A 19,726-nucleotide genomic window follows, 5' to 3' on the forward strand; every position below is an offset into this window, starting at 1 on the left:
GATGAGGAGCTCTCATGCCAGTTTTATGGAGATATTGGGCCTCATGTATCTTTGGTCGAAACAGAGTACAGAATTCACAGGGACTACTTTTGATGACTTTGTTTTTAGATGGAATTCCTTATGTAATCACTGATGTATTAGCTTTCATTTCTTTTTCTTTTTTTGAGGCTTCCTCGGCCTCCTTGTTCTGTGTTTTCCCTCTTTTCATCAATATATTATACTTTTCAAAAAAAAAAGAAAATAATACAACTTGATACGTCTATAAGTGCATGATATTGGGCAATGAAGAAAACATTTTTTCATCAATTACAGGGTTGGGGGATGGATCTACCTCGAATTCGATAGATGATGGAAAATTTTGGTATTAATGGACATTTAACACATTTAAATTAATAAAATACTTGACTTTAAGGACAATTAAAATTGAGGATAGTTCGGGCAACAATATCTATTTACTTATTAAGTGAAGACATAAGACATACATATCAAAATATACATGTATATAATAAAACCAAGCATAAGGTACATACCATGGTTTTAAAATCATCTGAGACCGAGATGACTGATGACTAACCTGAGTCATCTCGGTATCGTTTGTGAACATGACGAGACAGGAAAGCGAGATTGAAAACCTTGGTACTAATAGCTTAAGTTTATTTACTAGCTATATGTCTTTGAAAATGCTCTGCTTGACTTTACGCTAATGCTCTTGGCCCATCCGTGACTAGACGTGTCCACATACAAAACTCTCATGGCCTAGCTGGAGCTGAACCTCCACTGCAAAGGTGCTCAAAGCTTTCTATGCGAATTCCATTCTCAGAGCATTTTTATGATCCAAAGTTTATACCTATTTATATACATATATACAAGACAAGGCCCAGTAAGATTGGAATCTGAAAGGTGCTTGCAAAGCTTGAGATATGGTTCAATGTTTCCTGTTTCTTGTATCCTTTTTCTTAGTCCCTGAAGCACAGCTGCCCTGTCGAGATGCTCTGGACAAAAACCCATGTCTAGCATTTTTATTATTGTTTCAGAAGCATCTTCGAAATGTGTCCCTTTGATATATCCCCTCAACAACCAGGATAAAGTTTTCTTCCTCCGTACAGAGCTGGCAACCTCCATGCCAGTAAGCAATCGAGCAACAGCAGAGGCCTCCTTTTGAGAAGCACAAATGGCTAAGACTATACCGTAGAGCTCCCAGTCGAGCTCCTTACCGACAAGCTTCATTTCCCATAACTGTTGCTCTGCCTCAAGTCCTCGGCCAGCACAAATGTACATGGCTAAGAGCCTCTCGTGAACAACTCCAGAATGTACAGAGCCTCCCTCTTCAATCACCCAGTTGGACAAGCGAACCCCATACCCAATAAGGTCTGACTGATAATTATCCATAAGCCTGACATTTTCTACATCAAGTTCAGCAATCAAACCAGCCTTCGTGAAACCTTTTAACTTACGTAGAGCTTTTGAGAACTCATTCAGCTCTTTAACAATTGCTGTCATCGCAATAAGGAAGCTGTAGACCTCTGGTCTCAAGCCAAACTCCTTGAAGTCCGTCACCAATTTAACTGCATCAAAGTAGTCTCCATCAACCTGAAATAAGATATGGGAAAAAATAAATTGAAGTGGTGTTCATGACCAAGTCCTATGTCTCAACAACTGACTAAAAACTCGTTTAGATGGATGGGACAGTAGGAGAAATAGCACAAGTCGAAATTAGCAGAAAAGATGATGAAGAGAAAAGAACCTTCATTCAACATAATAGATCAACACTGTTTCAAGGTTGTTTTGAGGTGCAAAGGGAGCATCCTCCAAAACACACAACATCCAAATGCACTTTGTGGACATTCATCCCCAACTGCATTTTGTACCGAATGGAGCCTACATTATGAAAAAAAAAAAAAACTATCTAGACGAACACCAAACCTATCCAATACACATTAAATCTATAAAATGTGAAGTACTTAAAGAATGAAAAATTAGGGTAAGAAGATGCATTACGAAAATGCTATATCTAAATACTTTCTGTCCACCTTACAACTTCAACTATAAAACCATTTCCTTATTATCATGTCATAGATAGATCTATATATTTATCTAGTAAAGAAGGTATCAAATATTAAGTAACTTTAGCCCCATATACAATGTGGATCTGTTTCCTACTCCCATACTCACACATATAAAGGAATCAACACACACTTATTCAGTATCATATAACTGTGATAAACTAGATGCCAGTACAAACGTGTACAAACTAAATGTGAGAATCAAGCAACCCAAACAAATCTCCATCTGGGTTGATAACAGAAGTAATCATATATAGCTCAAGCAATACAAGTATAAATTTCCTGGTTAATGATGAAGCAATCGTAACCCACATTCTACAATGACAGTTCCTTGACATTACGATACAATATCAAAAGCTAACCCACGAATATGAAGTAATTACAGGATTCTTTTTTATTTAATTATATTTAGAACAGATCAGATAAGTCATTTAGAGTAACTATAAGAAAGAAAAAGCAAAATTGGACATTACAATTAACAGAAGCTTACCATCATTTTCCAAGCAAGGTACCCCGTTGGGCCTCCTTTGTTTCCGTCAGGATCGTCCACAGTAAAAGCAATTCCCCTCCTTAGAACCTCTTTAACAAATAACACAGCTTTCTCCTTCTTACCCATCTCCCAATACAAAGAAATCACCTTCTCTATCATACTAAAACTCGGCTTCAACCCCACACAATCCATGTCCACAAGAAGATCAACCACGTCTCCAACAACATGTTCGCCTTCAATCACCTTTTTAACCCAACCACACATGATCGAAACCATCAACTCCATAGTCTCCTTATCGACCCGGTTTTCCTTCTGGAGCCACTCGAACACCTCCAACGCACACCATGAATCTCTCCCCTCTTGAGAGAAGTAAACCAAGACCAACTGCAATTCTCGGGAAGAGAGCCGATTATTCATCTCCTCAAGAACATCGGCAGGTTCCCTAACCATCCGTTCCAATTCCTCGATCGCTTCGAAAAATCCCTCACTCATTCCATCTTTGTCGTCACTCGTCAAGAACCGATCCAATTCAATGGATCCAAACAACCTAGAATCCCCAATTTTGCTCCTCTTTGGAATAAGAAAGGGAGGACTTTTACAGTTTCGGATTCCAATTGAAACCCTAGAACAAGCTCCAGTTGCAACACTCGAATTAAATCGAGGAAAAACGAATCGATACCGAGTAAATGAACGAGAAGATGTTATGGGAAAATCTAATTGGATGAGGGAAGCTAACAATCCATGATTAGCAGCCATTTCTCCTCTACTTTTTATGATTTTGGACTACAAATTGATTAGGGTTTCTGTTCTGATATACACAGTGAAGAAGAAGTCCATGAAAGATAGAGGTACAAATTTGAAGAAAACACGATTTCACAGTTAGTGGTTTGATTGAAAATCTTAGAAGAAACCCTAATTTGAGTTTGATTTCTTCTTTTTTGGACTAGAAATTAATTAGGGTTTCATTTCGGAAAGAACTTTGAAGAAACCCTAATTTGGATTTGGTTTCAGTTCTTCAGTACAAGTCTACAACTGCCGTTCTTTGCTACCACAAAAAGATTTGTCTGAATAGACCACGAATATCAACTTGGCGGAATTTACCCGTTTTGTACCTGAAATCACGAAAATGCCCTTCAAGTTTCTGGGAGTACTTTCGGTTTTCTGAAAGCCATTTGGTAATTTAAAATAGAATTTTTAAGAATGTGTTTGAACTTTGAATGAGACGTTTTGACTTACATAAGCTGGCTGTTGGACTCTGAGTCATACTCGGTCTAACTCGGCTCTTGTTAAAAGATAGACCGAGTTTCCAAAGATAGACAAATTTCAGATTTGATAGCCTACATGTCTCCTTGTCATACTAACTAGTAAGTTACAATCCACAAGTAAGTGTAGAAAATTCACATATATTTATGACATAAAATGGGTTGGATTTTATGAGTGATCCGAATAAAAAATGGGTTGAATATAATTGTTGTTCCTTGACCAGAGTTGGATCCGGGTCAGACACAAATCCATCCCTACATCCGCCTAGATCTAAATGATATATTATTTTAAAAATTATATTTTTCAGAACGCTAATGATTTTTTGACTCGACATTTTTACTTGATCTGTACTTGGTTGACGTGACAAGGGCATATAATCACTAATCGTTTTCCTTGTGCATCCTAAAGAAAAAGATCAATGGTTCAATGGCCTTATCACATCAGCCGCGTATAGACCGAGTGAAAATTTTTGAGTTAGAAAATCACGAACTCTTTTCAAAATATATATTTTTCTATTACTTTAATATAACATGAAATTTTATAAAATAAAATAATTATAATAATAAAATAGAATAGTATAACAATTAAAAAAGAAATATAATAAAAAAATTGTTGAATGATCTAAAACTATCCAACTTGACCAACCCAAATCAAGTAATTCGTTGGGTTGGATCCGGATTTAGTGAAAGCAAAATGTTTCAAATATGATTTTAGCTAATGGGTTTCGGGTTGGATTCATAAATGAATCTAGATCCAAATAAAATTTTGGATTTGGATGTTGATATTGATATACTCAGATCTGATCCGATCCAAACTTGGTCCATTTTAGGCCCTACATATATTGACATAATTGCAACACAAGAAAGTAATACGTTGATACATTAGCTAAATGCTTTTCACTTACTTGGTGAATTTTAGACTTGCTCTTCGCTCTCAATTGGCATCCCTCCTTCAAAGAGGATGCTAAGTGTTTCTCCCATCTGTAAAAGAAAACAATCAACTTTTGAGCCCAATCATACATTCATACTAGATTTTAGGGAGGCCCAAGCCCATTTCAAAAGTCGAACAAAATGGCCATTAGCACATGGTCTGACACATACATATACATTGGCATACACTTGATATGTACAACATACATACATGAGTAGCAAGCACGACGCAGACAGACTCCCTACAACTAAGGCATGTAAAGAACACTATACACACGACCATCACATTGTTAATGCTAGCTAGCGATCGCATGTCTTGTTCCATGGATCCATTATGTATAGATGTATTATGCAAGTAATTCGTGAAGATGGTTTTCTTCTTTCTCTTGAGTCGAATAGTGAGCCTTATTCAGTTTATTATGCAAGTAATTGTATTGTTGGTTATTTCTTTAGGCTATCGGTTGGGTGAGGCTGTTTCAGATAAGGTCCGACTCAAAGGTGCAATAGGGTTGAGTTGAACCCATGTTAGCCAACAATACAATTTTTGGCAAACTTAGGTAGAGCCTGGACCAAGGTCTTCATTTGAGCTACCTGGACTGCCACACTGGTCCAAATGACATATAAGCCCATTAGAATTGCTGGTCTAGATTTGGTTTGAAGAATAAATTCTTTTTCTTAATCGAAGGAATGGATTACTATTCAATTACCAATTTTAAAATTCAAATTCAAATCCAATGGTGAAAAAATATATTTTTGTTGTGCGGAAGCATAACAAGAGTAAAATTAAAGAAGAAAACAAATACACAAGGTTTACGTGATTCAACAAATGGCCTACGTCCACGGAGGAAAGGGAGAAAAATCCACTATCAACGATGAAGATTACAAACTCTTTGCCTTTTGCCGCAAGAACCTCATAGAGCAAAAACATAAAGAAACCCTACTAGAAATACATGTATATACCCAAAAAAAAATTACCTCAGAGCCGCTGCCCTGAAAATCATATGGACCCAGTCGAGTATCTTGACTTGGGACCTTTTACTTCAAGCCGAGCCCATTCCACTTAAGGTCCCTTTTGATACTTCCTTGGCTCTTGAAGTCCAAGCCCAATAAGAAACTAGACATCTCACGACACTTTTTTTTTTTTACAATTCTTAAATTTTATGTTCTACATCCATGTCGTCATTTGTTTCATATTTGATAAATTTGAGGGTCCAACTCAAAACCAATTAGCAATGAGTGGAAAGGCCCAGGAACTTATAAAGAGAGAGAGACAAGACAATGAGTATTCCATATTGGAATAAACTCAACACATTCCCGCATGTATGATTGGCAATGAGTGGAAAGGCCCAGGAACTTATAAGGAGAGAGACAAGACAGTGAGTATTCAATATGAGACTAAACTCAACACGCTCCCGCATATGTGATTGATAATGAGTGGAGAGGCCAGGGAGCTTATAAGGAGAGAGACAAAGCAATGAATATTCGATTTGGGACTAAACTCAACACGCTCCCACACTTGTGGGCCGAATTGAATCAAAGTACACGGAGATATAAATTAGGTGATGTGGAGATATGAATTGAGTGAAATGGAAGAGAGAAAGACTTGCTCTAATACCATGATAAATTTGATGGCCTAACTCAAAACCAAATTGACAATGAGCGAAAAGGCCCAAGAGCTTACAAGAAGAGAGACAAAGACACTAAGGGTATGTTTGATTGCATAGAAAGTGACTTTTCATGGAATTTGAAATCTATGGAAAAATAGGTAGGGTTGGAAAATCAAATTCCATTGTTTGATTTTACTTGGACAAAATCATGAAAAATAATAGAAAAAAGAATAAGAGAAGGAGAGGGAGAGGAAGAAGAAGAGGGAGGGGGGAGGATGTGGCAGCGATGGCAGTGGCGAAGGCGAGGGTAGCGGCGACGGAGAAGATGGCGGCGGAGGCGACGGTTACGGTGGCGGCGATGACGATGACGATGGAGGTAAGTGAGGAAAAAGATGGAAAAACGTGATGGTAGCGACGGTGGCGGCGACGGAGGTAAGCAAGGAAGAAGATGGTGAGGAAGATCGGGGGAGAAAGTGGTGGTGGTGGTGGCGAAGGAGGCGAGAGAGAGAGAAGGTGGCCGGAGATGATGATAACGGAGACGGGATTACAACGGTGATGGTGACGACGACGAGGTTAGTGTAATGGTGTTGGTGGTGGTAGGGAAGAAGAAGATATGAGTAGGGAAGAATTAGGGATGAAAAATATGGGTGGATTTTTTGAAGGGGGTGGAAAATGAATTTTCATTTCCATATGAAATCAAACACTTGAAAAATGTCATTTTCCACGGAAATTGATTTTCCACCCTATTTATGGGTGGGAAAGTGAAATCCATATTTTGGTAGACTTTTTGAAGAGGGTGGAAAATGAATTTCCATTTTCATATGCAATCAAACACTCGAAAAATATCATTTTCCATGAAAATTGATTTTTCACCCTATTTTCCATGTGCAATCAAACATACCCTGAGTTTCCAATGTGTGACTAAACTCAACACATATAGATAGATATTCTTGTCCCTCCATCCACATAATCCAATCTCTTTATCTCTCTCCTAAGTATAATATGTATATATTGTCCTGTTAGGTATAAGATATTAATAATCAAGGGGATGGTAGTTGACTATTGGAAAGCAAATGCTACAAAAATATTGTACCTTTATCTTACATATGTCTATGTTTTCCTCTCTCTCTCGCGCTTTGTGTGGCTGATATTGGGTTTGTTGAACAAGAAACTATGAGTGTGACAGTGAAAGAGAAATAATGTTATCAATGATTGATGAGTGATAATTAAATTTTGGTGTGTGGTGATGAAATTTACTTGTAATATGGTTCTCTTTTGTTGGGGGTGAAAGAACATTGACTGTAGGAAAATCGATGGTGGACCTAAAGACATCTACACAACAAATAATAAAAAAACAAGAAAAAGAGGATTGATGTTTTACATTTAGGTGGGACTCTCATTATTGTTTGTTGCTGATAACTTCTCCTCAATTCCTTGATGATCTCCTCCACCTTCCCACAACTGGATTAATATTTTATTTCTACATCTTTCTCTATATTTTATGAATAATTTGTTGAATAAAAATAAATTGTTCTTTATATTATTTCCCTTAATTAATAGGACCTTAAATAGATTTTATAAAGACATAAAAAAATATATTTTAATATCGATACTAGATTAACATATATCCAAGAAATATATCCTTACATGGATGGATAGACCCCAGAAATATATCAATTCCTATCTTCTATAGACACAAAAGGTATTTTAATTTTGAGTCGTGATAATCTAACACCCCCTTACACTCACATCACAGAATCATAGATCATTTTCTTTAGGATACACAAGAAAAGATTTATGATTCTACGTATGCCAATTGGATTAATATTTTATTTCTACATCTTTCTCTATATTTTATGAACAATTTGTTGAATAAAAATAAATTGTTCTTTATATTACTTCCCTTAATTAATAAATAGGGCCTAAAATAGATTTTATAAGGACATAAACTATATTTTAATATCGATACTAGATTAACATATATCCAAGAAATATATCCTTACATGGATGGATAGACCCCAGAAATATATCAATTCCTATCTTCTATAGACACAAAAGGTATTTTAATTTTGAGTCGTGATAATCTAATACCCCCTTACACTCACATCACAGAATCATAGATCATTTTCCTTAGGATACACAAGAAAAAGATTTATGATTCTACGTATGCCAAGCCAAATGATCGGTAGTCCTACGTTGGGGTGTATGTCGCCCGGGGGGGGGGGGGGGGTTAGAAAATCATTATTCTTCAAAAAAAAATGTTCAAATCCCCTACTGATAGAGCAGGTACCGTACTTTATTTTTTATTAAAGAAAGATAATTACAATTTTTAAGGGATTAACTTTCAAGTCGAAGGACTTTAATAGAAAGGAAAAAAGAACAAAGGACTCTAGTGAGAGAAAGTAGTAATATTTAGGACATCGTGAATCCGCTCTTTAGATTCAAAGGATAGAATCATTAGATTTACGATAAATCCCATCAACAAATATCACCCAATTTTTTTTTCCTCTCTTGATTTCCGTATGTACGTGATTCTATACGAATGTGTATCTTGACCAATCACAAAGTGTTCACATCAAAAGACATCATCACAAAAAGTTCAATCCATTTTGATAGTCAGAACCCTAAAAAGTTGAGTTGTAGTGATTTTAATGTCCTAGACCATATGCGTAAACCTTACTCTCATTTTTTTTTTTAAAGAAAAAAAAAACATAGTTTACATCTTTTAAAGAGTGTTTGATTGAAAATATATTTTGAATTATGTGTCCTCCAAATAATACAAAAAAAATGTGAAATATTCAAATAATGCTAATCTTTATAATTTAAAATTTGTAAAAAAAAAATAGGATAAAATTTAGTTTTATTTTTAAGATTATATATAAAAAGTAACTCTTGAAGTACAAGAAAACAGCTTGTATAATAAAAAAATAATTCTTTTTCCATCATCATCGTTTGCTAGTTTGCTCCGATGTTCCATGTTGAATTAAAAGTGGTTGGCCCATGCAGGTCTCGAACCTGCGACCTTCGCGTTATTAGCACGACGCTCTAACCAACTGAGCTAATAGGCCGACATACATTAGCAGTATCAAATAAAATAATATAATTTAATTATCAAATACATGTTTGCTCTCTCTCCATCTCTATATATATATGTATAATCATAGATTTTGGTGGGAGAGGGTGAAAGGTGGACAAGGGCCTTGAAGAAACTCTAAGTTGAAACATGAAAGGCCATGACTCACGTTCAAGTTCTTCATGTGGAGCATGCAAATTCTTCAAGAAAAAATGCACACCAAATTGTATCTTTGCCCCTTACTTCCGATCCGACGAGTTGTGCAAATTTGCCAAAGTTCACAAGGTTTTCGGAGCAAGTAATGTGAGTAAGATCCTAACTGAGGTCCCTTTGGAGAGAAGAGAGGAAACGATTAACTCGTTGGCTTACGAGGCCGAGGTAAGGCTTATGGACCCTGTTTATGGTTGCATTGGAGCCATGAGTATGTTACAGAAGAAAATGGCTCAGTTACAACATGACCTTGCCATTGCAAGAGCTCGCCTTGCTCGCTACAATGACACCACCACCAATGCTCCTCCTCCACCTCTTGTCTTTGATTTAGAATTTCAGATGGAATCAAACTTCATAGAATATTAGAATTGTAACAACAATGGTCAATTAATGTTACTCTTTGAACTTCATTTTAAACATAATATATCTATCTTCATCAATTCATTTTAATAGTTATTGTTTTTATTTGGTGTTGGTGGTCTCATGTCTCATCACTGAAACCCATTGGGATGTTTGTTAATCAATCTCCATTTAACTTCTATGATAAAAAATTTAAGTAAAATAAATAAATAAACACATTTATAGTTTCTTTTTCTGTTCTTTTTTATTCTAATGGAGGGTGTCATCTAACATTTAAGCATCATAAGTTTCTTTCTTTTTCCTTAGTAGGTAGTGGGATCAGATCAAACCAACTACTAACCCATCTCATGTCAACTAATTTAACTGTGTTGAGGGTTTTGTGCCCCTACAAATAAAATAGAGCTGCTATTGGCACCCCAACTTTTACTTATTACACCCCAATTTCTTAAATTATTTAATGTGATGCTACCAATACATTGAACTTACAAAATGTCCAAACTTATCGGACTCCAGTTAAAATCAATGATTTTAAGAATGGGAATTTAGGATTCATTCAACGTATAGTTTAGTTAAAGAAATATGACTTTTTTCTAGTGATAGTTTGGACATATTCATGTTAAAATTAACAACTTCTACTAACAATCACTCAATCAGCACATATAACAGCCCACTTAAAACTTTGAATATGAAATGCAAGGAAAACTATAGTTTCTTGCCGATGTTTTCTTTTCTTTTTTTTTCCTTTTCACCATTTTGTAATTTCTAAATATTTTGCGCAATTCTTTTCTTTTTCATCTCAAAGGATTATTCAGGTCTGTGAATCACTTCAAAATGTGAAGGAACCCTCCCCACAATTCGTGGTCTAATCCGACAACACATTGCTTCGAACATAGGAGTTGCTAAAAGTAAAATTCGCGAAAAAGAACCAATTGTGTGGGAAATACTTCAAGAAGTTATGCAGGGGCATCCTGTATTGCTGAATAGAGCACCCACTCTGCACTCATCCTTCTCCATCTGATATACCAAGTGAGTAGGATTTTTCAATCCGACTGTGGTCTTTTTCAGTGCATTTTGTATTCTTAATACTTTTTCATCATTGCATTTATTCAGTACCTCAATCTCACTTGGTTTTGGAATTGGTTACCGGAATGTTCAATGTCCTGAGGCCACTGGCACACATGGCGTTTTGAATTTATTTCAAGTCCCTACATTTCCCGAAAAATTTGACATACCTTCTTGAAAATGCCATGTGTAATCCAATGCAATCGGTTCCTTAGAAAAATGGGCACCGTGAAAACTTGAAATCCAACATGTGATTGCACTAGGGAAAATAGCAAGAAAAATAGAGAGAGAGAGAGAGAGAGAGAGAGAGTGGCGGCGTCACCGAGGATATAACAGCTATTTCTGTTGTAACCATTTAGATGAGATAAAATTCACATAACATTTTTTTTTTTGACATCACCTGTCACTGATGAGAAACAAAGAAAGAAATCACCTTGTATATCTGGCTTAATGATATTTATGAAGTATGAAATATAAGCACAAATGATCAAAATAGGAGATCCATTATAGTGACACAGTCGAACATTTGCAAATACCACCAGCGAAGAAGTATATAGAACAGGCATGCCATATCATGTGCGATAACCTTTAAAACAGTGGACAAATGTGTCACCAATGGTTTGAATCATCATTTGTAATTAACATCTAGAAATAGCTTTCATTGAGACTTCAGGAATTAGTTGTTCCTTCCATGCTTGGGAATTGTTTGTGCGATTTCCAGCTGTAGCTTCTTGCCTGTTGAATGGAATACCAAATTAAGGTTACTGGAACATAAATGAATAATGATTTTATGACGCCCCCATCATAGAACCATAAATCATTTGCCTCGGGATACGAAGAACCATAAATCATTTTTCCTGTGTATCCTGTGGCAAATGATCTACAGTTCTGTGATGGGGGGCGTATGTTACAAGGGAGCGTCAGATTATCACGACTCTAAAATCTTCACATGATTTCAAATTGCAATTAAATTCGCAGCTTATTAATACACCAACTCAGTATCCAAGATAAATACATGGAGCACAGCACATCACCAGGGTTGATTAATGTGGTCATATTCTCAATATTCTTAAAACTCAAACCCAGTACAGTTGCTAATGTGAGCAACAATTAAGCATGAAAAAGACAAACACGAAGGGTAGGTCAAGTGTTCCAAACCCCACGAGGCAATGAATTCCTTGGGGCCACCGTCCAAGGTCTGGTTGACCATCGACTCAACCAGTTGCATGTAGGACTTTCCAAGGGGGCGGTGCGTGTGACCGTGGGATTAGTCTCACCCGAAGGGTAGGTCAAGTGTTCGAAACCCCATGAAGCAATGAATTCCTTGGGGCCACCGTCCAGGGTCTGGTTGACCATCAACTCAACCAACTGCATGTAGGACTTTCCGAGGGGGCAGTGCGTGTGACTGTGGGATTAGTCTCACCCGAAGGGTGGGGATACCCATGATAAGCCAAAAAAACCATGAAAAAGACAAACACTACAGAGATGTTTATAGTTCATGTAAACAAAAATGCAATAAATGGATGTATGAGAAATATGGATTCAAGAGACGATAAGTATCTTTTTTTGGTGCCTATGCTCAGATCAACTTGTAGGTTTTCTTGCGCAGCTAACTACATTCATACGTTAAAACAGAAAGTCTTAGCCAACCAAAATGTATCCTTCCCCTAATCTTCTTCAATAAAGCCTTTATTATGATCTCAAGACTTCACTGTGGCTCTAGACAGAGTGGAATGGAGGATCAGGATTCATTCAACCAAACCCCAAATCTGTGGGATCAGGATTATAAAATTTGCTTAGGGTTCTTACATTACGTTGGTCTTTCCCATAAGTTGTTGATTGTTCCCAAAGAACTTCATAAAAACCAGTGGTGATGGACCAGAGTTGGTCTGTTCTTTAATCTGAATGGGTCAAACGAAACACAATTTTTTTTATTTTATTGATAATGGAAAGAAATACAGAAAATGGGAGGTCGACATGACCCACCCCAAAAGAAAAGGAAAGAAAACAAACAACAAACAAAGCAGAAGAAAGATTACAAACACAGTCCCACCGGGCCACAAAATCCTCGAAAAACATCCATTTGAACTCTTTGAAGACTTTGCACCAATAGAATAGCAAACCCATAGTCAAAATAACCAACTCGTGATTTAATTGCCTTATTCCTTCAAAGTTCTATCATTTCTAGCTTTCCAAATGCCCCACATGATCACGAAAGGAGTTAGACTCACAATATCCTCTTGGGAGTGTCAGAAGCCTCACCCTACCTGAAGCCATTCCCCAAGGAGACACAATTCCCTAAGCCATGACTCTCCTAAAGTTGTTTAGGGCCATTCAATCACATGTACATGTATCACCTGGAAGGCCAATTATCTGTCGAAAGGAGGGAAGGTTACGCTGATCAAGAGCACTTTAACGAGTATTCCGGTTTATGTCCTATCGCTGTTCACGCTCCCGAGATCTGTCGAAATTAGAATGGAAAGGCTTATGAAGGATTTTTTGTGGAATGACAGGATGGGCAAGAGAAAGTATCATTTGGTCAGATGGAAAGTGGTCTGCACGCCTAAGAAGAATGGGGGTCTGGGCATAAAGGGGCTTAGATTAGCCAATAGAGCTCTATTAGGAAAATGGCTTTGGAGATTCGGTGAAGAAAGGAGTAGTTTGTGGAGGAGGTTATTAGGGCCAAGTACGGGGAAAAAATGTTAGGCTGGTATAGCGGCGAGGCTAAAGATCCTTATGGGTGCAGTGTCTGGAAAGGGGTTCTGAAAGGGATGGAGGATTTCAAGAGAGGGATAAGATTCAAAGTGGGATTGGAAGATAGGATTAGATTCTGGGAGGATAGTTGGTGTGGCACATCGCCTTTGGCAGTCCAATTCCCGTCTTTGTACACTTGTTCAATCAACAAGAACCGCTCTATCCAGCAGTGTTTGGTTGGCAATGAGTCTGGTCCTACTTGGGATTTGGGGTTCAGAAGAAATTTTAATGATTGGGAGTTAACCGAGGTGACATCTTTCCTTGATCTCATGTATACAGTTCATCTCAATGACAACGAACAGGATAAGTGGGAGTGGACAATGGCTAAAGATTCGAGATTCTCTGTTAGGTCTTTCTATAAGTGGCTTTCTTCTAATGTAGAGAGTTCCTTGGTGGGATCAATCAATTGGTCCAGGCTAGTCCCTTTTAAAGTATCTTTTTTCGTTTGGTTGGCTTCTCTTAGCAGGATTCTCACGTTGGATAATTTGATTGTGCGGGGTTGGATCATTCCCAACTGTTGTCCCCTTTGCATGAGTGATGCGGAATCTGTTGATCATTTATTAATCCATTGCTCTTTTTCTTTTGACATTTGGTCGACTTTTCTTGGTCTTTTCGGTTTTAACTGGGTCCTTCCTCGTAAGTTCTCCTCGGTGTTAGTAGAATGGACCAGTAACGCTTTCCATACCAGGAAAAAAATCCTTTGGGATATGCTTCCCTCGGCTATCACTTGGGGGATCTGGAACGAGCGAAACAATAGAGTGTTCAATAACAAAAGTAGCAACTCTCATGCAGGTTTCTTGGAGATCTTGGGTTTATTATACCTTTGGTCAAAGCAGAACATAGAGTTTACGGGAACTTCATTTGATGATTTTGTTTTTAGATGGCACTCCTTGTGTAATGATTAGTGTTGTTTTTCTTTTTTTGCTTTTCTTTGAGGCTCTCTCGGCCTCTTTGTTTCTTGTCTCTCCTCTCTGATCAATATATTATACTTTTCAAAAAAAAAAAAAAAGTACATTTACCAACACAATCCTGTTCCCTGAAATTGAGATCATTGTTGAATGATTTTTGCCAATCGTGTTGGACAATCCAAAGCTACAAATTAGTTACAAGAATAGGAAAAGTTCATTGAACACAAACCTTGTATTCTAAACTTAAAAATTACTAAAAGCCCTGATAATTCTAAGCATCCATTCACCAACTTTTTCAATCTTCGGTTCCCCTAATCGTAAGGGATCAATCCAACATAATATAAGAACCCTAAGCAAATTTCATAATCCATACAACTTGCAACCATTTTAAGATGATTGTAATAGTTCCACTTTCCACTTCCCTTCATCCCTTCCCCTAAGAAAATGGATTCCAATTTCAATTACCAAACAAAAGAACAAAAACCAGACCAAAACATATCAAACATCTGTTTACACACCACATTACCCAAGCTCATGAATTTAAATATCCTCTCCAAGCAATTACTAGTGAAATTGAAACTATCAAATTCTCAAATTCATCATTTCCAAGCTAGTTTATTTTTCCTCTCTCAAAGTAACAACTATGATTTCACTACTACACACCAATTCGACATGAATTAGGGTTTTTTGCATCGAAATATGTTGCAAAAATCAAATTGAAATCAATCACGAACTAATTCAGAATATGAAATTGATTAAAAACGAAAAATCAAAAAAAGAGACTTGAGGATTTAGTGTTCACCAGTGCCAGATCCATAGTTGGGGCGCTTCATCTTCTCAAGCTCGATCTGAGCTTCCATGAACATCTGCGTCCTTTGAAATTCAAGATCCTTAGTAAACTCCATCCTCTGTCTTTCAAGCTCCATCATCTGCTTCTGCTTCGAACTCTCGATTCTCTCATAAATTTCCCCAAACTTAACAATCGCTCTTGCCAACTCCCTAAACACCACACCATCAGACGAATCCTCAACCGTTCGATCCTTCCTCGCTCTATCATCTAACGCCACATCATCACCACCGCCATGGGAACTCCCAGACGAACCCAGAGAGTTAATTCTGGACTTGGAAGAAGATCCACCCGAATACACAACCGCGTTAGGGTTTCTGATAAAATTTGACTTCTCCTTTTTAACGTTGACAGTAACGGCCGTTGGCGTAATTTTCTTATTAGCTGCTGGTGTGGAGATGCCGATGAGTTGATCGAGATTGGAATAAAACGTCCATTTTGACGGCGGAGGCTTCGATTTCTCGAGCTTATACTTCTTCTTGAGAGTATCGATCCGATACTTGCATTGGACGTCCGTCTTACGGGGTTTAACACCGTTTTGACGGCCATTAACGGCGTCAGCAACTTCGTTCCAGTCTTTTTGACGAAGGTTTCCGCGATTAAGTTGGAGATAACGATCGCCCCAAGCTTTGATTAGGGTTTCGGTTGCGCCTTCGCTCCAACAATCCTCTCGACCGTTGTAAGGGTGGTGGTGATGGTTGGCCCGGGTGGTGTTCTGCGCACCATGGTCTTCCATAGAGTTCTTCTTCAACTGGTATCAATTGCTAGTACAGTACACAGATGATCTTCTTCTGAGATACTAATAGAGGAGGGAGTCTTGCTAAAGTACGCCGGAAGTGTACAGGATAAGCCTCGACCATCGAATTTCGTCCCCACCAAATGGGGTGAAGAGCAGAGGTGCACCGTTGGTCGTGCATCTGACCGACGTTAACGTCATCTAAGCGTTGGAAGACCGACGAACCGGTTCGCTAACTCGTCAAACCACCCGGTTCTCTCTATAATCTTCGGCAATTAAGTTCACGTTTCTCTTTTCGAAGGAAAAAATGGAATACTATAAGTAGTAGATTACTTAAAATACTACCCTAAGAAATAAATTATGAAAGTTTTCATCAATCAAGACCGTTCAATTTGTGATCAAGTGATCTTGATCGTAGAAGTAATTTGTATCTTTGTTTAAAAGAAAAAGGGTATCAATAAGTACTATTTAACCTAAACCAAATTGAATTTGAAAGAATTGATTTGAATCCGATCTAAAAAAAAAGCAGATTGATTGAGAATCAAAATCGATTGGTTATATAACCTCAGGGGTTGGCTCAATAGTAATTTTACAATTTTGTATCGATAAGTTGTTAATGCCTATAGTTCAGGAGTTCAATACTCAATATGAGCGTTAATTCCTCATGGGCCACCTACAAGGGTACACCTCACTTACTTGGAGCGTGTGATGTGTGAGTGTTGCATATGCCCCAAAACTAGTCCTTGGATAAGACCATTGTCTATGGATTGGGCAAAGCCCATATATCAGCCCAATCCATTGTCTATACCGATTGGTTATATAAATGGAGTACTTGTAGATAGTCTATTAGAATTAAAAGTACGTAATTTCTCCAAAATCCTAATTAAAATATCACATTCACTCCCAATTGGCCAATTATATATGAATGGTTTCTAACTTCTATAACTTTTATCTTAATTATTAACTCAAAGAAGATTAAAATTTTAAGTACCCATTTGAGAATGAAATTGTTGAATATCTATAATTTTGGATGATTATATTTTGATTGCATTGATTTAAGAATTGGAATTAAGAAAATTTAAGGATCCCACCTATTGACACTGCTACTTTATTTAGATTTTAATATTATTGAAATACATTTAATTTTAATTATCTCATTTATTGATATTTAATTGTATTATTTAATATCCTTATAAATAAGTTAGAAGCAAAATAAATTCACTATTTCGAGTAAAGAAGCCCAATTCTTAAAGGATCCCTAAAGATGATTATTTAGAATAAAATAGAAAATCAGAGAGATTTATGGGTCAGGTCTATTTGTTGCAATTTTATTACAAAAACTCCTATTATCAAGTTTGAAACTTAAACAAACTTACCTTATGAATCAAGCTACCATCACTAATTTAGTGAGATTTTAAATCAAACTATGGGACCCCATGAATTAGTAATCTAATCTTCTAGATTTCATTGAAAAATTCATATTTAAAAAAGAAAAAAAAAGCCTTTCTCGACCTTCATCATAGGTGTTGAAAATGGATGACAATCGAACTCCTAAATTTAAACTAAAATTCAACTATGAAAATTTACTCTTTTTTTTATTTTTTTGAATTATTAAAATTTTGTCTTTTATAACCCTATGATATCAGCCATGTTTATGGATGTCACAAATTGATGTAGTTAGAATCCAATCTAAGGTATGCTAAGTAACAAATTTACGTCATAAATTCGAATTTTATGATGTGGATCCCCAATCTAGAGTTTGTTCCGTAAGAAACTTGATAAAGCGAGGTTGGGTGGGTAAGTAAGATTCCCTTGAAACTCTAAGGTAGTTTTTGTAATGAAAATGTAACAGTTAGGTCTTTCAGGTAAATCTTAAAAAAAAAAGAGTGCTAATAATCTTAATTAGTGTCACGGCCGTGTTCTTTTGAAGCGAGGTCATGCAGTATTTGGGGTGTTAATCCAAGTTTGTCAAAATTGTCCCATACATACAAAACGTAATTAGCAACACAAGAGAACATGGGCAATACGGAAAAAAAAATCTGGAAACAACTTTGTTAATATAATATGCAATTACGCGGACTAACGCGTTACAAAAACTAATAAGGTATGTTACAAGCAACTAGTGATCTATGACATGTGGGACGCCACATAGCTTGGACGATGGTTCAAAGTCAACGTGTGGTGCCCCCGCATTGTAACGTGTTACTCTGTATAATTGTATACTATATCAATAAAGTTGCCTTTGAACTTTGCATTATGTTGCCCCTGTTCTCTTGTGTTGCTATTACGCTTTTTGTATGTGAGATAATTTTGACAGACTTACTTGTGGATTAGCACGTTAAATATCGTACGACCTGACTTCGAAAGAACACGACCGTAACATTTAAGAACATGGTAACTCGATCGACTTATCTAATCTGACAAACTTGAGAATTGTAGATGTGTTCTCCTTAAAATATAGAACTACGATTCCTCATAAAAAAAATATTATTTTGTATCTCAACGAAAATAGACCTACGATTTTTGAGCTTGTCACATTAGATTAGTTGATTGAGTATGCCTCGTGCCTAAGTTATATTATCACAACTCAAAAAAAAAAAAATTAGAATCCATGGTGACAAAGCTGAATTCGAGAACTAGATCTTTTAAAATAGTCCAAACCTTCCTGGGATATGAAAATGAAAAGTGGTTCTTCTTACGAATTTTTTTTAAGGCTAAAACAGGTATTTTCCTTTCTAAGTGTCAAAATACTACCGTACTGTTGATGTTAAATACTTTAATTGTCCAACTGCAGCTGATCTGGGAAGAGCCCTAGTAGGTAGGGCTAGTTGGATGGATAAGAGTATACGAAGTTGTCTCTTAGTACTGTTTTCACCAACTCTGTTAATCATTTAGGCGGTGTTGACCGATTTTACTTGAGTCAATCAAAGGTCGAGTTGACTCAATGTTTTTTTTTTGAAGATTAGTATTAAAATTCATTTGAACCAGTTTGTTGAGTTGACTCAAATACTTGTCAAGTCTGAACTCCGAATTGAAAGTTCAGCCCACTCGTTTTATATTAAATATGTCAAAAATAATTTTTAATTGGAATTATATAGAAAAACTTAGCAAAAAAATATTTTATTTGACTTGCAAAAATCAATTAGAGAGGGATTGGATTGCCTTGCCTTTTTGGAGATCTGAGTTGAGTTTGAGTAGGTTTAAAACTTTAATTTTGAGTAAAAATTGATAAAAGACGAGTATTTTTTTTAGAGAAAAGTCAATTTAAGATTTCATATTATCCCAGATGACCAATCACACGAAATCTAAAGAGGGGAAATGCCCTCAATGCTCCTACAACAAAGTCGTATCAATTTTAAGAGTGCGACAAGGTTTTTCTCTATTTGTTCCTTCATACCTTTATCTTGTCAATTTACTCTTTTTA

General features: G+C 36.6%; 3 protein-coding genes and 1 non-coding gene across 6 annotated transcripts; 1 reads left to right on the forward strand and 3 right to left on the reverse strand.

The window, feature by feature from the left end:
* Window positions 1–423: 423 nt before the first annotated feature.
* Window positions 424–3,617, reverse strand: LOC147399469 (pentatricopeptide (PPR) repeat-containing protein). Its single transcript, XM_086444834.1, has 2 exons — window positions 2,554–3,617; window positions 424–1,590 (listed from the first exon to the last, which is right to left on the reverse strand). The coding sequence occupies exons 1-2, from the start codon at window positions 3,307–3,309 to the stop codon at window positions 817–819; spliced, it is 1,530 nt and encodes a 509-aa protein (XP_086300960.1). The 5' UTR covers window positions 3,310–3,617; the 3' UTR covers window positions 424–816.
* Window positions 3,618–9,346: 5,729 nt separating this feature from the next.
* On the reverse strand, window positions 9,347–9,420 carry TRNAI-AAU (transfer RNA isoleucine (anticodon AAU)). Its single transcript has one exon. It is a non-coding gene; the product is annotated as a tRNA-Ile (tRNA).
* An 84-nt stretch (window positions 9,421–9,504) lies between these two features.
* Window positions 9,505–10,045, forward strand: LOC147399471 (LOB domain-containing protein 21-like). Its single transcript, XM_086446599.1, has one exon. The coding sequence runs from the start codon at window positions 9,576–9,578 to the stop codon at window positions 9,999–10,001; it is 426 nt and encodes a 141-aa protein (XP_086302725.1). The 5' UTR covers window positions 9,505–9,575; the 3' UTR covers window positions 10,002–10,045.
* A 1,433-nt stretch (window positions 10,046–11,478) lies between these two features.
* On the reverse strand, window positions 11,479–16,593 carry LOC147399472 (trihelix transcription factor ENAP1-like). Of its 3 annotated transcripts, XR_015179071.1 has the most exons (3): window positions 15,522–16,593; window positions 14,949–15,155; window positions 12,950–14,847 (listed from the first exon to the last, which is right to left on the reverse strand). XR_015179071.1 is itself a non-coding variant. In XM_086444836.1 (2 exons), the coding sequence occupies exons 1-2, from the start codon at window positions 16,300–16,302 to the stop codon at window positions 11,734–11,736; spliced, it is 840 nt and encodes a 279-aa protein (XP_086300962.1). In that variant the 5' UTR covers window positions 16,303–16,589; the 3' UTR covers window positions 11,479–11,733. The 3 variants fall into 3 exon arrangements, 2 of the variants coding, with proteins under 2 accessions (XP_086300962.1, XP_086300961.1); XM_086444836.1 differs by lacking the exons at window positions 12,950–14,847; window positions 14,949–15,155 and adding an exon at window positions 11,479–11,792 and having other exon boundaries at window positions 15,522–16,589; XM_086444835.1 differs by having other exon boundaries at window positions 12,950–15,155.
* Between the last annotated feature and the right edge of the window lie 3,133 nt (window positions 16,594–19,726).

Source organism: Akebia trifoliata, chromosome 6 (assembly GCF_017979445.1).
Source record: "Akebia trifoliata isolate Shusen 1 chromosome 6, ASM1797944v1, whole genome shotgun sequence".
In the NCBI taxonomy this organism is placed as follows: domain Eukaryota; kingdom Viridiplantae; phylum Streptophyta; class Magnoliopsida; order Ranunculales; family Lardizabalaceae; genus Akebia; species Akebia trifoliata.

Excerpts from the sequence above, each read along its gene's own strand:
- LOC147399469 (XM_086444834.1), bottom strand. The coding sequence starts at position 3,309 with ATGGCTGCTAATCATGGATTGTTAGCTTCCCTCATCCAATTAGATTTT. Across the intron at positions 1,591-2,553 it reads ACCTTGCTTGGAAAATGATG|GTTGATGGAGACTACTTTGA; the intron begins GTAAGCTTCTGT and ends ATCTTATTTCAG.
- LOC147399472 (XM_086444835.1), bottom strand. The coding sequence starts at position 16,302 with ATGGAAGACCATGGTGCGCAGAACACCACCCGGGCCAACCATCACCAC. Across the intron at positions 15,156-15,521 it reads CAACTATGGATCTGGCACTG|GGGAAGGGATGAAGGGAAGT; the intron begins GTGAACACTAAA and ends CCATTTTCTTAG.
- LOC147399471 (XM_086446599.1), top strand. The coding sequence starts at position 9,576 with ATGAAAGGCCATGACTCACGTTCAAGTTCTTCATGTGGAGCATGCAAA.